The sequence below is a fragment of the Neolamprologus brichardi genome, chromosome 7, assembly GCF_056152115.1.
Source record: "Neolamprologus brichardi isolate AB-2024 chromosome 7, ASM5615211v1, whole genome shotgun sequence".
Taxonomy (NCBI): domain Eukaryota; kingdom Metazoa; phylum Chordata; class Actinopteri; order Cichliformes; family Cichlidae; genus Neolamprologus; species Neolamprologus brichardi.
Genome location: NC_142110.1, coordinates 51,231,590 through 51,248,486, shown reverse-complemented (window position 1 = coordinate 51,248,486; position 16,897 = coordinate 51,231,590). Strand labels below are relative to the sequence as shown.

Genomic DNA, 16,897 nt, shown 5'->3' with positions numbered 1-16,897 from the left:
TTACCGTTCAGCTGACTCCTCAGGACTTGCCTGACCCTCTGCAGGTACTTGGTGGTTGCAGCTTTCCTAGCGGCCTCTTCATGGTTCCCATTCGCCTGCAGGATCCCCAGGTACTTGTAACTGTCCTCTATGTCTGCAATGTTGCCTTCTGGTAGTTCAATCCCCTCAGTTCTGACTACCTTCCCTCTCTTTGTTACCATCCGACTACACTTCTCCAGCCCGAACGACATTCCAATGTCATTGCTGTATAGCCTGGTAGTGTGGATCAGTGAATCAATGTCTCGTTCACTCTTGGCATACAGCTTGATGTCATCCATGTACAGGAGGTGGCTGACAACTGCTCCGTTCCGTAGTCGGTATCCGTAGCCAGTCTTGTTAATGATCTCACTGAGGGGGTTCAGGCCTATGCAGAACAGCAGTGGGGACAGAGCATCTCCTTGGTAGATCCCGCACTTGATGGTGACTTGTGCTATGGGCTTGGAGTTGGCCTCTAGTGTTGTATGCCACATCCCCATTGAGTTCCTGATGAAGGCTCTTAGGGTCTCATTGATCTTGTACAATTCTAGGCATTCCAGTATCCAGCTGTGGGGCATTGAGTCATAGGCCTTCTTGTAATCAACCCAGGCAGTGCACAGGTTGGTCAGTCTGGTCTTGCAGTCTCGGCTGACTGTTCTGTCTACCAGTAGCTGGTGTTTTGCGCCTCTGGTATTCTTGCCAATTCCTTTCTGTGTCCCGCTCATGTATTGACCCATGTGCCTGTTCATCTTAGCCGATATAATGCCTGACAGGAGCTTCCATGTAGTACTGAGGCAGGTTATTGGTCGGTAGTTGGAGGGGACTGGTCCCTTCTTGGGGTCCTTGGGGATCAGGACCGTCCGACCTTCGGTTAGCCATTCCGGGTGTCCCTCGTTAACTAGCATCTGGTTCATTTGTGCTGCCAGACGCTCGTGGAGTGCAGTCAGCTTCTTTAGCCAGTAGGCGTGAACCATGTCGGGCAGTAAGAGACACTATGCACTAAAGCACATTGTTTCCACATTTCTCTTATTTCATGAACAAAGTCTTGTTTAGCATTAACACATGTACAGATATATATATATATATATATATATATAAAACAAAGGAACATGTATTACATATTTATTCATAGCATCTATGTACATTTTGTATGGTATAATCAGAGCAGATATAGAAGATGAGCTAAACAGAGGTAGGATATAATATGCATTAGCTTCCTCCTACTGTGGTCAACAACAGTCAACATGGTCAACACTGAAAGGAATATAATGGCTTTCACTGATTTTGTGTGCATTTGTTTCAATGCGGATTAGATTAGATTGATTGATTAATTAACATATTCATTGTCTCACAACCCTCATAAAATATCTATATATCAAGCACAGCTGGGCTATTTTCCCTGCAGATGTTTACTTGTGATGCTTGAAGTGGATTTTGCTGACACTTTTTCTTCTGCACTCTGAATGCATTTCCCCGTTAAATAGTATTTTGCTTGATTGTGCCACAATTGCTTAAAATGGCAAGCATCCAATAAAAACAGCAGTACAGCACAATATAAGCTTTTTAAAATAAATAAATAAATAAATAAATAAAAAGTCCAAGCGTTGTTTAGACTCCGTGGTCATGCTTATGTTGAAGGCTGAAATGCGCTGATCTCTTGTGTCCTTGCCTAAATGTTAATGTTCCCGTTTCAACTTGAGCTCTGTTGAAGTCTCTGAGGAGACCCGGAGCCTCCAACAGATGGTGCTAATCTCTCTCGCTCTCTCTCCGTCTCTGTCTCCCTCATCATCAAGAGTTGGGTGATAATTCGACAGTTATGTCATGAGGTGTACCCGCACCTCAATAAGCAGAGCTGTGATGTTCGCTGCTGCTGCAGACCTGTCCTCTCTGCGTCCCACAGTGTTTCCCACTCCACACGCTGACAGCCAAATGATTTCACTCGCGCCTCTCAGCGTGTCCGTTTGAAGAGTTCATCGGGCGGTTGTCACATCGCTGGCAGCCTCTGTCTGTGCGTAGGCTGACACAAACTCACCTTCGAAATGCACCTGGATAGGTGAGAGGGGCGCGCGAGCGCGCGCACTGTCAAAATCACTTTTAAAGGAGCGCGTGTTTTATCTCCAGGAGTACACTCCTTTTTGGCAGATCACCCTCCGATGCAATTAATCCAGGAAGACGACTTCGCCAAGGGAGACTCAACGCCGACCACCGCAGCACTCCAGTCCGACGGCAGCGCCGGATCTCCGGCCAAAATGTGCAGTGAATGTTACGTGAATCAGTCATTTGTGAACGATGACGGGAGCGTGAACGACCACAAGCCACGGTAAGACAAACAACAGAGACTCCAACAAGTAGCCTCAACCGGCGAACTTCATCCATTATGTGATTGACGAGGATGAAGTTAGATCCTGTATTCTTATATATATATATATATATATATATATATATATATATATATATATATATATTTTATTTTTATATATTTTTTTTAAAGTACATTCACTTGCGGGTTAGTTTGGGATTTGATTCTAAAAAAAATATCAGGAAAATTGCCAAATACCTGTTGAATAATGTGACTGATGTGACGTGTTGCATTGTTTTTCTCATCCATACACAATCTGCTCATCCGTCATCACCTGTTTTGTGTCCAGCTGTTCACCGGTGTGCTGTCTCAGCTTTCAGTGTTGGCCTATAGATGACAGATTATCTGCTGCTCATATGAATCCATTACCAGGGCTGGTGATGCCTGGTTTGACCCGTGCACGCACATGCTTTCTTAAGAACATTTGGGATGATTTTTGGCCAAAACAAAAACCATCTTCTCTTAAAAAATGGATACTGAAACCATACAATATATATATCACACGCATCCATACGTGCTGAACTATTTGAATGTAATAACACATTTTTCATGTCTTCACTTATCTTATGAGAGCTGAATGGTGAACTTTACTCCTGGGTTGTATTTGCTTAGATGGATGAGTTAAACAAAATCACAGTATCAAAATCAGAACATCCCCTTCATCAATCATGCATTAAGTTTGACAAGGTTAATGGAGGATCAAAGCTGACAGACACAGTGATGGAGATTCTGTTTTGTGCAATTCTAAGAGCCTGAAAACGTTATTTGTCTTCACACCAAACCACGTTCACTTGCATTAATAACCACCCTGCAATGAGTCATATTTTATCAAAGGATACAATATTTTAATTATGGAGGTGATGTCTTGACCGGCGCTGATCATTTGACAAATATTAAAAGCAAGAGTGTAATCTCACAAAAGCATCCATCCATGCTGCGACAGCCACACAGTTAAAAATATTAAGGCATAAATAACGCCGCTCACTTCACTCTGGAGTTTCTAATTCATCTCATTTTTTCAAGCGACAGAATCAGTTCATCTTCCCACATCATCTTCTCCAGCAGTAAAGGTAAAATCCCACTATGCTGTATTTAACCTTTGCATGTTACTCAGGCTTTCGGGCTGCACATTAGAGAGATGTGTCTCAGCATCTGCGGCCATTCAGAAAAACACAGCAGTCGAAGATTTTTTACTTTCTTTCCCACTGGTTGAGATAAACTTTAATCCAAGTTATGAATCTATAATGATTCATAATCATCATTCATAATATGAATGATGTGTGCTTGAAGCTGAGCCATATGTTGAACCCGGTGGTGGACAAAATACTCTTGGATATTTTGGAAAAGTGAAGTAAGAGTGCAACAATGTAAAAAACAAACCACTACATGAACATGCCCTGAATTGAAAGAAGGCATTTCGATCCTTGTCTAAAAAGAAAAGGTATTTTTTTCCATTTCATGCAAGCATGTGTATACTCTGTTAATCTAAAGAAACAAACGTTACGCTTCTGTTAACAAAGTTAAATCCTATTAATAAAGCTGTGGAAAGTACTCAGGTCTGTCTTCTATGGTCTGTAAGCAGCACAGGAGCGACATAACCTTGAATGCATGCTAATTTCTGCTTTTAAGCCTGAATCATCACACAGCAGCAGCATTTTAGCCTGTCCCTGCATCTGTCCCAGGATAGTGAAGAAGCCACAATGCATGGTGCTTTAGGTGAACATATGTTGGCTGGTTCTTCATTACACAAATATTTTAGCTGCAAAGGTTATTGTTTGGGATTATCTTTACTAAAAATACAAAAATATAAACTTTACAGTACAATATAAAGTATTCATTAGGGGCATTATCCTTTTTGGTCTGATTTTCTGTAACCCCATACCCGGGCCCCGTCAACTGCACTTTTCCATCCCATGTTTACCTTCCTTGCCTCCTTTCCTTCTCCTTGTGCTTCTTGTTTCCTTTCAACATTGGCTCAAGTGGCTTCCTTCACTTTTGCACAACTTCCTGTGCCTTCTGTTTCTTTACTTTTCTCCTGTCCCTCCCCCCAGCTCATCCCCAGCCCCACTCCAGACCAAAAACAGCAGCCGCAGTACTGGGGTTATCTTAGACATCTCTACTCTCAAGATGGAGCAGCTAGAGAGCGAGGTGCCTCCTCTGCCGCCCCGTTTCCGCTTCAGAGACCTTCTTCTTGGGGACCAGAGCTTCCCGAATGATGACAGGTAGGCAGGAAGCTTTGCTTATAACACACAAACTTGGCTGAGACGTGGTGTTTGAGGTGGTCAGGAACCGAAAGAAGTAAGCTGAGAAGAAACGGTCAAACTTAAAATTTGTACAATTCTGACAGACGCATCAGCTCATAGACATATAACCTTTATAATGGGTGTTATAGGTAGCCTAATATTTCAGCTGTCTATAGACCAGTTTAGCAATTTCTCAACATTGAATTTAGCTTCGTATTTCAGGTAATTGTCTCTTAAATTCAGCACTTTTGTTGTTTGCCTATTACTTTTAACAAATTATTTTGACCATTGACCCTTAGCTGAGCTACCTGTGTTAACTGTTTATGGCTTTTTACTCATCTAAGTTGAGCTGTTGCAACATTTATTTGTAACTCTTAGGTTTTGGTTATATATAATTAGCTGTTTTGCTATTTGTAGTTTACTAATTTGAGTTATTTCAACATTTAGTTGTTTCTTTAAGTATTATAAGTATTATAGCTAACATGTTGGCTTTTTATCCTTTCATTGCACCATTTCTTTACATTTAGCAAACAGCTGTTTGCCCAATTAGGTTGGCTATTGATCTCATTTTTACTTTACTGTAGTGAATGATTAATGTTAGTTAGTTAACATTATTTACCAACTAGCACTCTCTCAGCAAGCAAGTGTAACAGTTGAGTTAAATGGTGGATGTTTTTTTGTCAGAATCGGTTAGTTGTCCTACTTAGTTTTGCATCCCAAAGCAAGCAGCTGTAATCTTTAAACAAATGCTGCTTAATCCTCTTTAATGTGGACTATTTGGGGGTAAAACTAATAATAAAGAAAATAAGACCTTGGTTTCTTTTTGCACCATTTTGTGAAGATGAATCTACTATTACTAATAACTGTGGTAATAAATTGTCAAATTAATCGATGTTGGTCAGTAGTCTCTATAAAACGTTATGAAATAGCATTAAGTGGAGTAGTGTAAAATGACGACATCTAAAAAAGAGCACACATCCATTATTGCCCCTGTTTTATTTTAAGTGGCTGCTGTTGTTGTTAATTTTTGACTCCAACTGTTTGAATTTTATGTAAGTTATTAGTGTTTTATTTGCAACAGCCCCTAGACATATACAGGGTGAAAAAAAAACAGTAAATTGAATTGAATTAAATCTCATCACAGCTCTGTTGGTCGTCTGCTCATGTTGCTTTCACTTATCAAGCATGCTGATTGCCAGACCTCTTCTTTTTTTTTTATTATTCCTGACAAATACTGTTATTTGGATTTTAATCCCACTTGATTCACCTCTTTGTAGTTGCTGAAAAGGCTTTGTTCATGGAGTGTTTACCAGTGTTTGCCCCCTCCAGACTTTAGCACATAAGAGCGCAGTTTGAAGTGTTCTCTTTTTCCGGTCTAAGTGGTGTTTGTGTTTAAAAGAGGCCAGAAACGTAGCAGGATTTGGGGCGCTGTCTGTGGTGCTGAATAAGAGGGAGGTGCATGAGAAGCTGCGGAGTAGGTGTCTGTGTACGTATTTGAAGATTGAAGAAGTTTGACTTGAAACACATTTTTCTTTTCTGCGACAACATTGCGACCTAATTCACTGTCAGAATTGAAAATGAGATCTCTCCGTCTGTCTTTCTGTCTTTCCTCATCTTCTGCCTTCAGCGCTCTACTCAGCTGCAGCATCTGTGCGTGATGCTTCTGTTTTTCTGAGATTTGCTTCACTGGTTTCCATCCTGAGATTAAAAAACATTCTACTTTAGGGAATTTAGAGACCTTCTTCTTCATTAGTTTAAGCACAAACTCAAAAAATAAGAATTAGGCACTCTTTTTTCTGTTACAGCATAAAGTTTTGAAGTGAATTGACGTTCATAATTTGGGTAAGTCAGCTAAAAAGCTAAAACGTCCTCGGGATGTTTATTCAGTGCATAATCGCGTGTTCTCCAGATGGACCGCTGGAGAGGTATGATCAGATGTAAATTTAGAAGTGATAACAGCAGCAGCAAGCATTTCAGACTGTAGAGCTGTTTGTAATATTTGTCATATCTGTTTTGTTTGATGAGGAATAACAACAAGCTCTGCCAATGCTTTTAGTCAAAGATGACCTTTTCTCCAGCTGTCCTCACAGCTATCCTCGTTTTCTCTTCGAGAAAGCTCCAAACCTTTCCAGCTCCTATTTAAATGGTTTCCCGTCTTTTTTTCTGTTCTGTCCCTGCAAATGAGCGTATCTTCTGTCCTTAGGAGATAGTGTTGTTTATAGGGGACTGATGCTTCAGGTTAGCGTTCCAGTGGTCAAGTCAAGAGCTGTCTCTTGAAACCCCAAATGTCACCGGTCACATCTGTCCGGGGAATCATCCGTCACTCAAAGGTTCCTTTCTGAAGGAATCAACACTCAGTAGTGGCAACATAATTTACCACAACTGAGTCCAATTTGAAAAATATGTCTCAGTTTGCTACATGATCAATGTGTAAAACAACAGAAAAGGTCCATTGCCCAGACTGTCTTGTGTTATATTAAAGCTTGTTTTGTCTGTAGTAGAAAATATCTAAAGTAGATATTAATTGTTTATCTATTATGTAACTTTTGAAGTAGTATAAATGGCTATGATAAAGTTATTTATTAATAGAAAAAGCTGTAAAACATGAAAATCCTGTTAAACGTTCGTAATCTATGCCCCCCTTTGGATTTTCCAAAGCCTTCCACTGAGCTGGATTGGAGTCTTTGCCAGATCAATTCTGGCCCCCGAGCCTTATGTTTGACTGCCCTGCCTTGACTATCTCCTACCTGATTTTTATCTAAACTTTGTGATCCTGAACACCATGATGTGTCTTACAGGCAGAGGCTATGATATAAGGGTGTTCACGTGCAACTCAGAAGCCACACTGAGTGGCTGTACTGGTGTGGGCGAAAGGGGGTTCAAGAGCGATGGCCTTTCCTCCTATTTTCAAAAGCACTGACTGCTGGGGGCAAGGTCATCTATAAATTAGTACTTCAGACATCGCAAATTTAGAGGAGACAAAGAGGTGGGAGACTGAAGGGAGGGTGACAGCCAGAGCAGTCCTCTTGATTTTCCTTTCATCTGCACTGCCTGTTCATTTTTTTTTTTTGTAAAAGTGCATCATCTTTCTGTTTTTGTCTCAATCCACCACATCCTGCAGAGCAAAGCGAGCGTCATCACCAACTTGTGTTTAGCATGGTCAGACAGAAGAACAGACGGTAAGGCGGCACATTCATTGTGACTGTACGAGCTCCGAGACATGAAAACTTCCTTCCAACAGGCTGAGGGTAGCCTGCTGACATGCTGCTGATGCCAACAGCAAATTAAAACAAATCCGAGTTCATCTGACAATCTCTCTGATATGGCACAGTGAATGTTTACAGCTTTGTGCTGCTAGAGAGGACCATGCTGCAGCAGCAGCAGCAGTTAGGGTTATTCCTGTCAAAGCAACGTTGCTGTGGCAACAGGCCCGCGCAAAGAAGGGAAAAAAATAAAAAATAAAAACGAAAGAGCGGCTGCGGGAATATATTTCTAAAAATACTCCAACAAGCATCTGAAAATAAAATATATATATAAAAAAACGCTTCGTCTATGATTTCTTATTTTTATCTTCTTATCTTTATCGTGTCGTTTCATAAGTTAAAGCTAAAATCAGTTCATCCTCCGGCAGTGCTGCGCTGGTATTTTAGAGCTGCAGTGAGGCACGTTGGTCATCTGTAGGAATTCAAACTGGTTGCACGACACAGCTACAGGTGTCCTGCACGATGGATCCGGAGATCCTCATCCCAACCTGGAGGTCGGACGCGTTTGGTAGTGGTGACGCCGGGCAGAGGTAGGGCCACGCGGAGCGGAGACCAGTTTACCCTCCGAAGTGCGCACGATGTCCAAATGTTAATGGAAGTGGATGCGCCGGTAAAGAGGCGGGGGAATAATGCTGTCCAAGGCTTTTTTTTCCTTCTCTTTGCTGTGAATTATTATTTTCAGGCGGGAAGAGTTGTAGTTATTACGTATTATGAGTTATTAGAAGATTACCAGGAGTTTGATAAGCGATGGAAAAATAAACAAACAAAAAAAACTTCCTATTTATTTATTTATAGGGGCCAGGATCAGAAAGTCATTTCTTCTTTACGCATCGACACTTCTGATATTATAGAAAGTAAAACGGTATCTTAAGGTCGCTATGTTGGATTATTATGTTCTCAGTTACTCCTGTACTTCTTTTGTTCAAGTGTGAAAGCCCCCACTCGCGAATTTGCAAGGTGACTATTTAAAGTAGTCGAAAACGGAAAGGTCTTCAGTCACGAAAACGCGCAAATGTTGAGTGCTGAGACGCACATGAACTAAATCTTTGTACATTTAGTTTCAGTCGTACCAATTATTGATTTGTTTTAGCGGTAAGTCAGCTTAGTGTCACATAAATGAGAAGAAAAAACAAATTAACTGAAAGTTTGTGAGATTTTTGGGACTTTTTGCTTGAGGACTTTATATATATATATGTATATATATATATATATATATATATATATATATAAATTAATCCACATATTTTCTGTCAATTGATGAATGGGCCTTTTGGATTGGAAGCAACAGGTCTATGCTGTTATTGATGAACCCCTCGAGCTACATTGATTTAATTAAAGCGAGGCAATGATCACACACACGCACTCACACTCGCTGAGCCACAAGCACGCGTTTAAAAAGATCTAATTGGTCACAGAAGTGTGCGTCTTGTTGCCTGAAACTCCGACGTGACACTGCAGTATGACTAATATCAGACCTCTTCAGTTCGTAATTGTGTGCTCAACAGGAGCTGATTAAGGGCCATTACTTGTACCCATTAGGCCTATGTATGCGTGGGAGGGTATAAGGACGCGATAGACAGACAGACACAGACAGACAGAGATCAATCTGTAGGACTCTCATATACGACAGCACAGCCTCTCATTTGAAGTGTTTCTGCCTCCAGAGCCCATCTCTGTCCTGCTGCTGGCCACATGTTACAGATGTTTTTAGTTCTCATCGCGGAGCGGTTCTCTCCGTTTTTTTTCACTGAAGGGTTTCCATCACTGTGATTTAGTTTTAGTGTCGTGCAGAACTGTAACAGCCATTTTAGTGCCGCATCCAACAACCCACACCGCCTTTTCCCTTCCACTGTGATCCTTTCAGCCACAAGCCAAAACTTGAGATTAATGGAGCATCAGTGAAGCATTGCAGTTTTTTACCCTTTCTGAAATCCTGCTAATCTCTCTCATGCCTTCCTTTTCATACCTTCCCATGCCCATCCATCAGAAAACAGTACTGTGAAGACAGCACTGAAATTCTCTTTCATTCATAGCTATCAAAGGAGTTTTTGCACTTTCTCTCTTTTTGTGTTTCGCTCTGTCTTACAAAATGTTTATGATTTCTTATTTTAACCTTTGGTCTTTTCTTATAACAGAAAAGTTTGAGTTTGCTGGTGTTGTAGTTTATCCTCAAAAAGTTTCAGATGAAATGATTATTGTGATATTGTGAAATAGGTTGTTTAAAAAAAATGAAAGTAAAAATGAGGGGATTTGGTGGTTAGAAATGTTGCCACACAGCAAGAAGCTTGTTTTTGAACCTCCTGGTTCACTGGTTCTTTCTATGTGTTTTCTTTACCTGTGTGGGTTTCCCCTGGTGTTCTGGTTTTCTCTTTCAGTTCAAAAACATGCTTGTTAAGTTAATTTGTGATTTTAAATTGGATGGATATGTGGACGTGAGAGTGTGTGGTGGTTGCCTTTCTTTCTGTGTTAGCCCTGTAATAGTTTGTGCTGTCCTCAGTTCTTCCCATCTTTCAGCCCGTGTCAGCTCAGCTAAGATCCAGCCCCCAGGGGACCACAGGCTACTTACAAGAGAGATTCTTTTCCCCAAGGAATCTCTCCTAATCCCAGCTAGTTTGGATTTAGCATAATTTGATGAGGTATACAGCACTGTGCAAAAGTCTTGAGTCACTCTTCATTTCCCAATACTTTACTTGGAAAATGAGAAACAGATGCAGTGATTTATTGAGTTGTGCAAACATAGGTGGAAATAAGGTAAATGAGATAAAACAGAGATGGTAGAATTCTAACAGAAGTCAATATTTGGTTTGACCATCTTTAACTTCAGCACAGCCTCAACTCGCTTAGCCAAGCCTTCTTGTCATTTCTTTATGTAGTCTTCAGAGATAGTTCTCCAGGCTTCTTGGAGGACATTCAAAGCTCTTTTATGGATATTGGCCACCTTTTGTTCCCTTCTCTGTCAATATGATCCCACACTGCTTCAATAATGTTGAGGCCAGGATCCGATGAGGCCAATTCTCAGCAGATCCTGGTGCGTTTTAGTTTTCAATGTGTGGTATGATTTTACTGAAAAATGAAGCTATTGCCAAACAGCTTCCTTAAGAATGTCTTCTTGACAGCCGTCCTTGTACTGAGACCATTTCTGATAAGGTTTCATTGGATAATTGGAAGATGGATAATTGGAAGGGCTAGATGCAACTCTCAGGTCTTTTGTCAGGTCTTTGCTGGATTTACCCTTCATATTTCTTAATGACATGACTTTAAAATACTGTTCATCTGTTATAGGTACTTCATTAGACCTGCCACTTCTGATTTTATCCTCAGCTATCCTGGACTTGACTGTCCAGTTTCTTCAAACCTTGTTTCCTCAGATATATACCAAGTGTTTGATTCCTAGAGTAGAGAGTTTGATTCCTTTTTAATGCTTGAATGATTCATAGGTCAGTGTTACAGTAAGTGGCTTAACAACAACAACAACAACAACAACAACAACAACAATAATAATAATAATAATAATAATAATAATAATAATAATAATAATAATAATAATAATGATAATAAAAACAATCCTGTGAAAAAGGTCAGGTGTAAGGACTGGACTTAAAATTAGTATTAGTGAAAAAACAGCAAGAAAAACTTTGAAAGACCTTCAGAAAGTCTGGTGAACCTTTCTTCAAGACAACCTTAAAGAAGTTGTAAGTCTCCCTCCTTCAAAGAGAAATATAAGAAAATAGGAGACTCAAAACTTTTGCACAGTACTATATTGACTCAAGCATCTCACCAGCTGGCACGAGTAATAAAGCCAAGTGATACAGTAGCAACAGCACAGGCAGTCAGTTGTTGGCAACAGGGTCTTACATTTGAAGTGTCTTCTTTTTGGGAGTTTTTATGTTCTCATTGTGCCCGTGTTGTTTTTCTTTGGGAGTCACAACAGTTTGAAAAAAATGTCACAGGCACTCAAACTAGATTGGACCTCCACATCAAAACCTGATGGATGGGCTGATGCTGTCACAGGGATGCAGGAGGATCAGTCTTTGACAGCTTTGAGGGTGCACAAACGCAGCTGTGTGGGGAGATGCAGTGATTTCTAATTTAGCATAAATATGAGCAGCAACAGGATTAGGATGAGAGAAACTGAAAACGTTACTAAGGCATACCAGAATAAAAATGAATCTCCTCACACTCAAGATATTTTCTCAATAACCACAGTTAATTTGTAAAGGAGTCACTGATGAATATACATTTTCATCTTCATTATATCATTCTTAATAGCAAATACAAACGGGTGTGCACAATGTCTCGCACAACATGTGTAATCCTTCTGTGGGATGGTGCAAAAACAAATCTAATATTCATTTATGCACAAGCGCGTCTTTTCATTCCATTTCTGGATGTTGGATTTCTCATCATAAAACATGCTTTGGTCTGATATGAAAATCTAGCAATGCCACTGATAGATGTCACTGACACAGTGATATCTGCATAAACTGTTCCCATCTACTATATGACCTTTTTAATGATGATATCAGAGGAATAGAAAAAAAAACTAGGCTCTTCTCTTCTCTTCTCTTCTCTTCTCTTCTCTTCTCTTCTCTTCTCTTCTCTTCTCTTCTCTTCTCTTCTCCTTTTAAAATATGAATGTTGTTATCTTGCATACAAAAAATATGCAAAAATATTTACCTTCGTCTCTTTTAACTTCACTCCTGGCTAAAATGATGCTCCACACTAGCAGCTGCTCTTTGGTTTCTTCAGTTGAAACTGTGTGGCCTACAGGAGTCCTGTCATGTAATTGGAAACTAAATCAGACACAGATAATTACATAACTCTCCTCAGGCAGATAATTACAAAAACAGCATTATGAATATTCATGCTGTATTAAGGTCGTCGTTTTGAAAAACATCTTCGTATCTCTGTTAATGCTGCTGATTCTTGTGTGACTGTCTCTCTCCCTCTCTTACCTGTTAGGGTGCAGGTAGAGTTTTATGTGAACGAAAACACTTTCAAGGAGCGCCTGAAGCTTTTCTTCATCAAAAACCAAAGATCAAGTAAGTGGATGGTGCCGGCCACCATCTCATGTTCTTACGCTGAGTGCTGCTTAATTGAAAGGGCACATTAAAGGGCAACGCAACAAAAGCAAACCCAGAAAGCTGTGCATAATAAGACCCAGATGTATAAAGAAGGGGAAATAATGATTGAATATGTACATCTGCTCACTTCTAAAGAACAGTTTTAAATTTTCATGGTAGTTATATATTAATTTTAATATCAATTAAAAATCCAGAAAAGACTCATCATATGAAGAATTGTGAATTGATTTGTATGTCACTGAGTGAAATAAGTACTACAACCCAGCCAGAATTATTCTGATTCCTGCAGATTGGCCGTGTGTGTCAATTGCAATCAATCAAAAAATCAGCCAAGCAATTAGAGATGGTCCTGATCTCAACTCATTATGTGTATAAAGCACACCTGCCCACAGAATCTGTTTCATCCATTCCAACCGCTCCGCCACCATGGGCAAGACCAAAGATCTGCCAAAGGACATCAGGGATGAGATTGTAGACCTGCACAAGGCTGGAATGGGCTACAGCTGTTGGTGTGATTATTCAGAAATGGAAGAAATATAAAATGACCATCAGTCGCCTTCAGTCTGGAGCTACATGCAAGATCTTGCCTCATAGGATGATCACGAGAAAGGTGGTGGGTCACCCAAAACCACATGGGTGGAGCTTGTTAATGATCTTAAGGCAGTTGGGGCCACAGTCACCAAGAACTCCGCTGGTAACACACTACTACACTGTAAGGAATTGATATAGATTGATATGTTGCTGCACCTGCAATGTCCCCCTGCTCAATTGGGCACATGTACAGGCCCATCTTAAGTTTGCCAGTGAACATCTATATCAGCGGTCCCAACCCCTGGGTTTGGTGACGGGCCACGAGAGTTGAGGCTCTGGTGTGGAATTCGTGGTTTTCAGGGTTTTTATTGTCAACTCGGTTTCCCTAGGTTCCCACGTTGTAGTTGTGTGTCTTATTTTGAATGAAATATTTAATAATAATATGATCCAAAGAACACAATCCCCACAGTCAAGCACAGAGGTGGAAACATTGTGATTTGGGGCCGTTTGGGGCAATCCGATGATAGACACCTTCATCGGATTAATGGGGCAATGGACTGGGCAGTGTACCATAAAATCTCTTCTCTCAGCCAGAACACTGAAGATGGGTCATTAATGGGTCTTCCAGCATGACAGTGACTTAAAACAAACCACAGAGCCAACAAAGGAGTGAGAAGAAGCAAATTAAGGTCATGGAGTGGCTTAGCAAGTCTCCAAATATCAGTCCTGGAGAAAATCTGTGGATGGAGCTGAACCTTAGAGTTGCCAAGCAGCAACCACGAAACCTAAAGGATTTAGAGAGTTTCTGTAAAGAGGAGTGGGCTAAAATCCCCCCTGAGATGTGTGAAACCTGGTGACCAGCTACAAGAAACATATTGCCGCTGTGCTTTCCAACAAAAGTTTCTCCCCCAAGTATTAAGTTAGACTTGCTGACATGCAAATCAATGATATAATTCATGTAATTTGTTTTTTCTGGATTTTTGGTTGACATTTTGTCTCTCTCCATTAAACTATAAAAATTATAAAAATATTTTAAAAATTAGGGACAAACTTACAAATTCAGCCCGGGATCAAATGATTATTTCCACCATTGTATGGGAACACCTGTGGAGAATCCCAGATGTTTTTTCCTTACCTGTCAGAGATTTACTCTGAAGAAATGACACTGTGTTAAATGCAGTTTAAACTTAAACACAGGAAAGCCTATGTACACACTGTCACAATAAATCTGATTTGCAAATAAGATTTATTTATACAAATCTTATTTTCTTTTGCCTTCAGGCCTCAGGATTCGTGTGTTCAACTTTTCCCTGAAGCTGCTCACCTGTCTGCTGTACATCATCAGAGTGATGACAGACAACCCCGCTCAGAGCGCAGGCGCCAGCCACAGCGCTGCACAGCAAAACGCTCCCAGTGGCAACAACAAATGGTTTGTTTAAAATAAAGACAAAGGTTTTCAGGTCAAGTCGAGGATTTTTATCAAGCACTTTCTAACGCAATGTTATCACAACACTCTCAAAAAATGAAAAAAACAATTATAATGTTAAGATTCGTGATTCATTCATTGCAGTTGATTAATTCTTTAAAGGAAAGCAACAAAAAAGGCGAAAAATAAGCTAAACTGCAAATAAAATGGCAAGTACTGAATGTAAGGTTACTGGTTAAGGTTGCTCTGCATATTATATGTAGGAGGACTGTTCCACAGGTCGGGATCATAATACCTATTTAGAAGCTCTGGAGTCTGCATAATCACAGCAACAGCAGGCTCCTTTGGTGTCCTTTAGATGACACAGCATGCTCATGTGCGATACTATATATAGGATACTGTATCTATTGTACGCATCATAAGACCTAAATATCACATACTATGATTTACTCATGAAAGTGGTCCCTTTCTCATTTTTTAAAAACCAAATTATTATGAATTGAATAAATATTATGTGTAAAACTGCCAATTCTAGAGCTACTACATGCAAACAAGTGCAGACCTCCCAGTTTGCATCTGTTCATCTAGAGTCGCCTCTCAGTGACTCTAGATAACTTTAGGCCAGTCAGTGGTGATCTGTAGAGGTAATGTCTCATTCCAGTGTCTGCCCCATCAACTTTTTGCTGTGCTTTATCTACCTGCTGTTGTGACCATGGGTAACTGCTAATCAGAGTTCGATTCCACAGATAGTCACCTCAGAACAAGAAGCTCCTGGGCTTGACTCCACCAGCAGTGTGGGGCCTTTCTGTGTGGATTTTGCATGTTCCCTTTGTGCTTGCGTGGTTTCTCCCAGAATTAGTTTGGCTTACTCCCACAGTCCAAACGTCAGGCATTTCAGTTTAATACTAATTCCAGTGATTCTAAATTGGCTGTAGGTTTGAGTATAAAAGCGTCTGTGTCTCTTTGCATGAACCCTGCGACAGTTGAAATAAGCTTTGGCCGCCCCACACCTTAAATTGAATAAGTGGACGATAGGTGGTGGAATGGATAAACATTTTGTTATATGAGAAATATAACAAAGGGTCCACTTTGATGACTGAAGATATGTCTTATAAAACCAATAGATAAAGCAAAGATTTGCTTATAGGACAGAACAGGAAGCCTTTTCTCTTTTCCATACAGTTATCTATGAGCATGTCAGGAGCTGGCCAGTTCCTTTGGGTGGTTAACTTGATTAATTGGCTTTTTGTGTGCTTTAATTCTTACACAAATCAAATGATCATTAATAAATAAATTATGTTTCATATTTAAGTTTTTAAAATTTTTAAAAACTGTGAAAAGATCTAGCCTTTTATTTTAATTCAGTATGAAGATTTGAGGAACTCATACTTTGCTTTAATAAACTGACGTATCTATGATCTAGTTCAGTTGCAGAAATTCGTGTTTCATTTCCTGCTATTTTGCTGCCTTCCTCCCTTACTATCATCACTACTCCACAGTGTCGACTGTCAGTGGAATGGTTCAGTGCAGGACAGAGAAATTAACTGGTAAGCAGCAAAAGGTGTGATTTCTTTCAGCTCTTTGTTTGGTCTGATACCTCATTTCTTCCATTCACCTTATTAGTTATTCTGGCAGGCCATCGGTGTTTTCATTATCGGATGTTCCCTTTTTATCAACATTTATGTAAAGAGATCCCTGCCAGCTTTGTCTTCTGTTTATCTCACGTTGTCACTGATGGTATAGACACCAATCATGTACCATTTTTCTTTGATTTGGAGGGAATTTGTTGTTAAATGTAGTACATCGTGGCTCAAGAGTTGGGAGTTCGCCTTGTAACCGGAAGGTTGCCGGTTCGAGCCCCGGCTCGGACAGTCTCGGTTGTTGTGTCCTTGGGCAAGACACTTCACCTACCGCCTACTGGTGTTGGCCAGAAGGGCCGATGGCGCGATATGGCAGCCTCGCTTCTGATGGGCAGC

The 16,897-nt window shown here is 40.3% G+C and overlaps 1 protein-coding gene across 4 annotated transcripts in view; it reads left to right on the top strand.

The window, feature by feature from the left end:
- The first annotated feature begins 1,808 nt into the window (after positions 1 to 1,808).
- kcnt1a (potassium sodium-activated channel subfamily T member 1a) overlaps positions 1,809 to 16,897 on the top strand; it is a 39,594-nt gene continuing 24,505 nt past the window's right edge. For 2 of the 4 annotated variants that reach the window (XM_087843800.1, XM_006796763.3), the window contains exons 1-5: positions 1,809 to 2,335; positions 4,426 to 4,596; positions 12,843 to 12,922; positions 14,777 to 14,924; positions 16,421 to 16,468. In XM_087843800.1, the coding sequence (XP_087699926.1) occupies positions 2,169 to 2,335; positions 4,426 to 4,596; positions 12,843 to 12,922; positions 14,777 to 14,924; positions 16,421 to 16,468 (614 nt within the window). In that variant the 5' untranslated portion in view covers positions 1,809 to 2,168. Of the gene's footprint in view, positions 2,336 to 4,425; positions 4,597 to 8,278; positions 8,411 to 12,842; positions 12,923 to 14,776; positions 14,925 to 16,420; positions 16,469 to 16,897 lie in introns of those variants that run through there. The other 2 variants (XM_087843799.1, XM_087843802.1) reach the window with 2 other exon arrangements.